Genomic DNA, 8,883 nt, shown 5'->3' with positions numbered 1-8,883 from the left:
AATCCAACGGTAAAGCACCTAAAAGTTCCATCATTAAGTTAAGTTATAAAAAGGTTTGTATAATAAAATGCAAAAACATCCAAGAAAGCAAGCAATTTGATTTCTTACCAATCATGTGATGCAACATCTTTTGTTTATTTGTCTCGATGTTCTGAAGCTTTGCAGACCAAAATAACTCATAAATTAATGACAAGATTATCAGCAGCTTAACTTATTTAGTTGCCAAAATTTGTGCCAAAGATGCTGAGGAATCAAGAAGGCAACCCTGAGTGCTACATCTCTAATAATCTCCAGATGCCAAATCTCAAGTTTTACATGTTGATGATGCCAACGACTATATGCACAGTTAAGGATTGCTGGTGTGATGCTGATAAAAAAGAAAAACATTCACAGTATACAAAGGTGGCGTTAAAATCACCATTGTGGTCATTTAAAACTCTGCCCTCACACTTACCACAGGTTGGGGTGTTTGTCCACAGGTCTTGAGGTGGCTATCATAGTTCTGCTGGTGAAGAAAGCCCAGTCCACAGCTCTGACAAAGGCAGGGCGCGTTGCCGGCATGACCTCCCATGTGGGACATTAACAGCAGGCTGAGCGGAACCCTTTCCCACATTCAGCACATTTCAGAATCCTCTGTGTGAGCCCCCGGCATGTTTCTTCAACTCTTCTGAAGTTGAAAACAACTCTCCACATTCCAAGCATCTGATCTCGTCCCCTTTAGGCTCCTGATTGCCCCAGCAGCCTGTGTCCTTTTTGTGCTGCTGGAAGTCAGTTTCATTAAGAAACTCCCTCAGACATGCCACGCAGTGAATGAGCTGAGGTTGACACTTGTGCTGGCGGTACAGCTTTGCCAGACGGAAGTGACAGCGGCATCGTACACAAGTGTAAGGTAGCAAACCAAGATGGGAAAAGCTGTGTTTCAAGAGAGCATTCTTCTTGTTAAAGGTCTCTGTGCAGTCTGTGCACTTAAAACTGCGGCGGCATGTCCTCCTATGGTGGCGTGCGAGGGCTTTGGGGTTGGAGAAACTGCGGCCACATACTTCACAAACAATACCCGGCATACATTTGTGTAACAGGACATGAGACTGACATTTCATCAGAGATGTAAACACACGTTTGCACAGGTCACACTCGTAAAACTCTTTTTCGGGGTGAGATTTTAAAAGGTGCTCCTCCAGATCCTCCTTTGATGCAAAGCTCATCTGACAGACGCGGCACAAAATACGGTGCACTCTGGTTTGGGCATGTGTGCGCAGGTGAATTCGATAGTTGTAATTTTGGCAGAAGCACTTCCCACATTCAGCGCAGCGATACGGCCGTGCTCCAGTGTGCAAGTTCATGTGGTCCTGGAGCTTGAATTTGGAGGAAAGCTGGAGACTGCAGACACTGCAGGTGTAGTTGCCTGACTGGCTCCCATCTGGAGAAAGGAGAATATAGTTAGATCATAAATAAAAGAGCTATACACCCTGCTGACACGATAAAAACTGAAAGAAATACGTAATGGACATACAGTGTAGTTATAAATGACTAAAATAATAAATAATGTGAATTTGTGTCTCCTCACGCCCCATTTAAAAGCTGGTAAATTCTTTAATTGCATTACAGTTAACCAACCCTGTAGAAGCTAGCTGTAGAAGATTAAATTCAAGTACAGTTTACACTCACACTGCATGTATAGTCAAATGAGAGAGCCATACCATTGTTTACTGTCGCCTCCTCTTCGCAGTCCCCATCCTCGTCAAACTCTTCTTCTTCCTCGTACACACCTGAAATTTCACTGTCGTCCGAGTCGTCCTCCGTGGACTCTGACTGTCCCACATGTACACTGACTTTGGCGGAGTCCCCATATTGTGCACTCGTTACAAGGGTCGCGCTTTTCGAGCTCAGGCTTGCAGGACCCGCGACGTCGTCGTCGTCGTCACGTGACAGCCGTGTCCGTTTGTGTGGGTTTGGAAGTGAAGTGGGGACATGACTGGTTGTCTCTCTGGTCGGGCTCTGCCCTAACTGCAGGATGTCTGGGAATCCCAGCTCAGTTAACTGGATGTCAATTGTGTATTCAATGGACATGGCTGCAAGCAAAGCACAAAGGGGGCAAGAGCACAATTGGCATTTGGCAGTTGGAATGAGTTAAAGACACGTTAAGGTTTATGAACTAGCACTGTGCGTTTCTTCTTACCTCTATGACAGGTCTCCCGGCTCTTCTTCCGTCTTGAATGTATTTTCGCAGAAGTTAACCGACAACTTTCCCATGGAAATTCCTCAGCGACACACCTAGAAGCGCCGTTTGTATCCTGGCTCACCTGGCAGGTCAGTGATGACAACGCGTGGCGTCAGAACAATGGATCAACCACAGTCAGTTATCCTCTGTGCTGGCTTCGTTTCCGAGCGAACGGCTTATTTTCACGTGACAAACTGTTGTTTTGATAAGACGACACGAACACAGACCTATATGCCTCGCAGCTTTCCAAGAGCGCGCTTATCCGACAGAGAGAGAGAGAGAAACAAACAAAAAAGGAAAGGAAAGCAAATGAAGCACCCCAAAAAGAGAAAAATTCATTAGGGCGTTGCAGCACTACCAGTGTCTTGGAATGGCATTGCATGTGCATTACCACATTGGTGCATTACCGCCACCACCTGGTATGGAGTACAGGAAGGGACTTCCATTGTATATCTTTCTAAATATTTCCTTATTAAAGTCGTTAGCAGCTTAAATAACATAGATTAATAAATAATACATAAACGAATAAAAAGAGATATATACAAATAGTATATTGTATATATTTGCCAACTGTTTAAACAGTGAATTCACTCCACTAGAACAATAGCGTTTATGTTTATGGTCACAGGACCTATCATGGGCTCAAGCCTTTATAGGGCCCCCTCCCACCACCATGGAGTAACCTGTGCTTGACTATTACTACACAAATGCAACACTATAAATCTCATTCATTACAGTTGTGTTATTTACTCCAAACCAATTTCACTATGTTTTTTTTAACATTAGTTTTATTGTCTAGTTTTAATTTATATTCAAAGTGAAGCACTATGTGTGGTGATAGTGCGGTGACTCAGTCACTAAGTGCTTCACAATGCCATATTTAATTAACTATTTATTATTCTTAATTGTTAATATATTGATTATTAATTAACTATTAATGCCAAAATACTCAAAGGTAACAGTATTTACAACATTACATGTCTGAGAAGAAGTCCAAGGAGACCAACAATCTTAGGCTTAATGAAAGACTATTCCAAAGCTTGGTAAATACAATTTTGACATGATTATATTATACTTTATTTGTATTAAATATTAAACCAGTTTATACTAGTGAAACAGCCTAAGCTCATAAAGTAGCGACTAATTGCCATTTATTGCAGTATAAACTAAAAGCAACACCAACAGTACACTTTATTTACATTGGTAGATAACTAATGTACTTATTGTGTTTTTGATGGGTACTGTTCTGATTTTGTAACTCCCATGGTGAACTATGTTGTCCAAGTCTATCAAATATTAAACATTCAACTGTTCTTGTAGTTCAGCTTCGCTTGGATAATTACCTAATAAACAATCTCACAAGACAACGAGAAGTGAGTGAATTAGAAGACAAAGGCACGTTATTTCTTCAGCATCCTCCCTTGGTAAAGCATGTTTTATTACCGTTTTTGCAGTGTTCAGACACATTGCAGTGTGGAGAAAAATAATCCAATCAGTGAATAACATATGATATACACAGTTCCTTATTGGACTCACATGTATTAAAAAGGCAATGAGGTCCATTTCAGACATGAACTATGATTCTAATTAGTGAAAAAATAAAGGACAATGTTTTACTGCAAGACAAATAAGGATCACAGGGGATCGTTTCTGTCCACAAAACTATACACTCCACATTAAATCTGGAGCATGTGACCAAAACAAAATGCTAGCAGAAGGTAAATGTTATTTTACAAAATTCCTCCTCAATGATTCTTAATTTAGAAAGGAACTAGATCAAAATATTAAGTGTGTAAAAAAAAAAGGACAATATGAATCGAAAGCTGTACATGACAATTCATTTGACAAACATTCAAACATAGTATTTTACTAGGCATCTACTTTGCTTAATAATATGTACTTAGCCAATCTGTTTTGAAATTAAAAAAGGAAAAATTAAAAAAAATAATTTTACCACAAAGTGAGTTTAACAAATCAAGACACCAAGCAACAAATTCACACCACGCACAGTTCACACGTTAAAAAGAAAAACAAACTGAAAACGAAAAAAAAAAAAATGTTAAAAAGTTAGTCAAAACTTTTTTTTTTACAAATAAAATAAGTTCTATGAGAAAGGGTGTAAATTTAACAACACTTGAAAAGTCAATTTAGAAGAAGAGGTGTCTGTCCATGATTTCATCAGGTCAAACTCAATAACACAAAAATATGCTAAAACATCATTCTCAAATCATTCCAAGCATATCTGAAACCAATCTGGATCATCAAACCTTTAATATTAAAAAAAGGACAATTCCTGGCTAAAATCTTCAAAAACCATACACTTTTCTGCAATGTCCTCGTGTCTAAATTATCTCTTTGCACTTGGGTTTTCAGGCTGTTCCTCTTCCGGGTGGCTTTTTTGGTGAGCTATCAAGGTGCGCTCACGGCCAAAGCTTTTCCCGCAGGTTGGACAGGCAAAGCGACCAACCGCGTGAGCCCTCGACATGTGGGCGTCCAGCTGCTCAGGGCGAGCAAAGCTTTCTTCACATTCATCACAGGGATGGGCTTTGCGTGGGGTGTGTCTCTCCTTCTTGTGAGTACGGAGCTGAATCAAGGTGGGGAATGTGAAGTCACAATCGGGACACGGGTGTTGACGACCTGGAGCTGGATCTGCTTTGGGTTTCTTCTCTTTTCCTGGAGCTTCAGCGTCATCCTCGGGGCTCTTCTTTTCTTCCACATCGGGTTTGGTTGTTGTTGCTGCTGCTGCTGCTGCTGCTGCTGCTTTTGAAGGACGGCCTCGCTTTGCCACACCTGCTTTCCCCTTTTCCTCTGCTGGGGTTACTGCTGCCTCTGATGCGCTGCTGACCTTCACTGCCTCCTCAGATGCTTCAGCTTCGTCCTTCTTTTTCCGCTTTCCCTTTTTCTCAGCAGCAGCTGGGTCTTCAACTTTGGCAGTCCGTCCACGTTTCTTGACGGATGAAGAGCTGCCGTTGCACTGCTGACCTTCGGGGTACTTCTCCTGGTGAGCTATCAGCTCTGGTTCGGTTTCAAATCCTTGACCACACTTCTTACAGCTATGGTTTTTTGTGGCGTCCTCTGGCTGTTCTGTAGTCTCTATGTCTGGGCGAGGATGCTGGGTCAGGCGATGAGCACGCAGAAGTCCAGCACTCCGGAAGGTTTCATTGCAATCTTTACATACCATCTGCCTCTCTGGACACGTTTGTCTTCTATGGGATGTGAGCTGCATAAGAGAGAAATAACATTTAAAAAAACAATATCACACTAGAATGCTGAAAAATAACAACAAGAGACAAACTTCAAATACTAACTTCGGATTTGGCATTTGTGGATTCAGTGTTAATTTTAAAGTAAGTTTCAAGACACATTCTAAAACTAAACTAACCCAACAATATACGCACTTCAGAAAATGTTTTGAAGCTCTCCTTGCAGTGAACGCATTTGAAGGGCTTGTCGTCCTTGCTGTGTGTGGGCTGGTGCTGCGTCAGCTCCTCAGATGACAGAAATGTGCGGTCACACACATAGCATGTGAACAATGTATTTCCCTGTGAAGAAGTGAAATAAAGAAAAGCCATAATTGAGAGTATTCGAGACCAATAACTATTTCATAAAAGAACAATAACAAATTTATAAGGAATTACTGGAAAGGCCAATGCATAAACAAAACGTCCCCTTTTACTTTCCACATATATTTTGAAATACAGGTCATTAACAAGGGCCTGTAACCATAGACTGCAACACAAAGATTATAAAACTATATACACGGATATGGTATTAAAACAGATAGTGAAAATGTGAAATAAGCAGGCATAAATAAGCTGACCTGTTGAAGCTGTTGCTTATATTCTTCCCGGTGGCTCTTCTTCATGTGCCTTTCCTTGGCTTTGGCACTGCAGAATGTGATGAAGCACTGGAAACACTGCAGATTTTCATGCTGGTCTGGAAAGTGTGATTTACAAGATCAAACATGAACACCAAAGGGTATATTTTACACGCGTTTACCAAACTTGGTACGAGCTGTGTGACCATTTACAGCAGTCATTGTCACTAATCAATCTGTTACCAGAAACAGAAATTGTTCTGCACATGTGACTATTTCCCATTACTGCTTATGTATTACAACAAATGAAATGACCACTGAAACAAAAATAACATGCACAATTTGTATTTTATTTTATGGAGTGAACTAATAAGATATCAAAGATATCATAAAAACTGGTATTTCATATTTGTAGAATAACGACTGTAATCTTGTAGTCATGTGTCATGGCAAAAGGTTAACATAGGAATTATCAATGTCAGTGGCTGTTATTTAGAAAGCCAGATTGAAAGAAGTGGTGCTATGCAAGACTGATTGAGGGTATTTGATTCCCCCCCCCCCCCTAAGAATAACTATTAAAATGATAGATAACATAAAATTGTGTCTTAATAAAAAAACTACTAAAATGAGAGATGACAAAAACATTAGTAAGATAACTACTAAAGATAGATAACACAATTAAATTTTCTAGGAATAAATACTGAAACAAAATAAAGATAATACAGCAATATAACAAGTAATGTAACTTATTTTTGATACGAAGTAATAAGTAACACTGATGAATATTATTACTTCTAAAAAGGAGTAATAAGTAAGTAACTTGTAACACTTCCTGAGTAAGTTATCCAACACTAGTGGCATAGTTTGTGGTGTATGATGGGCTGGTCTGCCTATTTCAGAAACTGCTGAACTGATTCAATACATGGTTATTTTTAGGGTTTACAGAGATTGGTTTGAAAATGAGAAAATATTCAGTGAGCAGCAGGTCTGTGGGCAAATATGACTTGTTGCTGCCAACAGTTTGAATAACAGCGGGAAACACAGCAATGGTATAATACTTAAGTGTTAATTAAGATGGGGTAACGCTGGAGTCCTGGTTTTAATGCAATTAGTATTTGATCCTGATTTTAAACTATGGGTCCATATTTTTCCATGGAATCCCTCAAGGTGCATATACTGTAATTATTTATGTTTAGGGTTTACAGAGATTGGTTCGAAAATGAGAAAATAACCACTGTGTGCAGCAGTGTGGGCGAATATGGCAGGGGTCAAAGAACAGCCACACTTACAGGCCAAAAGTAACCCACAACAGCAGGTCAAATAACCTAGTTATATGCACAAGACCATATAACACGTAGAACTGTAAGGCAGATGCACTCCTGCCACTTTGTTCATTTAGTAAAGTGATTGGTGAGTGTATCTCCTGAAAATGACTGCTTAAAGCTCTCAAAATAATGTGTGTTACATAAATCGCAGAAAAATTGTCAGAAATTATATATTACACCTAACTAGGCTCTAGTCACCATTTACATAAAGCATTTGGTTTTTAAAAAAAGGTAAATTCATTTAAAAAGAAAAGGTTTGTGAAACAGTAACTTACATGGTTGGACAGAGGGTGCAGGAGGTCCATTCAGAGTGACGGGTTTGTATGGTTCTGCTGGCTTCTCAGGGGGAACTTCCGGAGGGGGATCAGGTAATGCTCGCCCCATCACTATATCCTCAATGTTCAAAATATCCGAGTCCATCCTGAGATACCGACCAGTTTCAGCGGGCACTCAGTTATACTTTCCCTTGATTAAAACTGCAATCGAGCACAAACAAAAACCAAAACAACCTCATGTTTAGGTGGACATACCAACAGTTTGAATAACAGCGGGAAACACAGCAATGGTATAATCCTTAAGTGTTAGTTAAGATGGGGTAAAGCTGGAGTCCTGGTTATAATGCAATTAGTATTTGATCCTGATTTTAAACTATGGGTCCATATTTTTCCATGGAATCACTCAGGGTTGTGTTTTTTTACTCATCCTGGCCAACGTTAGCGTAACATTGCTGCTTTGAGGCCCGTGGCTACGCTAACTAGCTGCGCGCAATTTTACTAACATCCGACATTTTGTGTGCTGATTAAAATACACCAAGTGACATGTCTGACAAAATTACACGCGTTAGATTGAAGTTAGATGATGTGGTTTGACGTCCGTGTACATTGCTGCCGCTAATCGGTACGAAAAACAGCCAGTCGAGCGGGCTAACGCTAGCTAGCAGTTAGCGCTAACAACACGGGCTGCCATTCAAAGCGGATTGAATAGTTTTCCAATACCAACTTTTAACAAATTGTTTAGTGCCAGTGTGCATATTCTATGAACCTTATTACGTAAACTGATACCTGCATATACTGTAAATTATTTATACAACAACAAAATAATTGCTAGTAAACGTTGGTGTTACCTCTTGCCGTTGTACGAGTGTAGTTTGACTGAGATAGTTGACCCCACAGAAGTACAACACATAGATCGGACACTTCCTGGCGTACAAATAAGATGGCCGCCAGAGACTCGTCGGTTGATGATGTCCATGATTCACATTCAAAACATTCAAACCCTGTCGAATATAAATTGAACGAGTTTCCCTGTGGCGGATATAAATGAGCGATCGTGAGTGCAAGAATGAACATTAAGGCAACAAAGCAAATTATTTCACGCGATTAACAACATGGCTATTCATTGAAATAACACATTCTAGTTTGGGTTTTTACAAAAAAAAATACACAACACCTGTTGTGTAACTGTCTGTACAGATGTGCATGCGTGAATATGGACGATTGCTTTTGAACTAATTTTCTAGTGAA

At 40.0% G+C, this 8,883-nt stretch overlaps 2 protein-coding genes across 2 annotated transcripts; both read right to left on the bottom strand.

Moving 5' to 3' along the window:
• Positions 1-114: 114 nt before the first annotated feature.
• wu:fe05a04 (zinc finger protein 501) lies at positions 115-2,570 on the bottom strand. The gene is made up of 3 exons (XM_058647048.1): positions 2,177-2,570; positions 1,698-2,069; positions 115-1,417 (listed from the first exon to the last, which is right to left on the bottom strand). The coding sequence occupies exons 2-3, from the start codon at positions 2,065-2,067 to the stop codon at positions 624-626; spliced, it is 1,164 nt and encodes a 387-aa protein (XP_058503031.1). The 5' UTR covers positions 2,068-2,069; positions 2,177-2,570; the 3' UTR covers positions 115-623.
• Positions 2,571-3,635: 1,065 nt separating this feature from the next.
• LOC131470943 (zinc finger protein 93-like) lies at positions 3,636-8,591 on the bottom strand. Its single transcript, XM_058647044.1, has 5 exons — positions 8,484-8,591; positions 7,636-7,836; positions 6,039-6,154; positions 5,617-5,760; positions 3,636-5,438 (listed from the first exon to the last, which is right to left on the bottom strand). The coding sequence occupies exons 2-5, from the start codon at positions 7,778-7,780 to the stop codon at positions 4,566-4,568; spliced, it is 1,278 nt and encodes a 425-aa protein (XP_058503027.1). The 5' UTR covers positions 7,781-7,836; positions 8,484-8,591; the 3' UTR covers positions 3,636-4,565.
• Positions 8,592-8,883: the final 292 nt, after the last annotated feature.

Source organism: Solea solea, chromosome 13, assembly GCF_958295425.1.
Source record: "Solea solea chromosome 13, fSolSol10.1, whole genome shotgun sequence".
Taxonomy (NCBI): Eukaryota; Metazoa; Chordata; class Actinopteri; order Pleuronectiformes; family Soleidae; genus Solea; species Solea solea.
The sequence above is the reverse complement of the archived record's forward strand: the minus strand, read 5'-3'. Positions and strand labels throughout refer to the sequence as shown.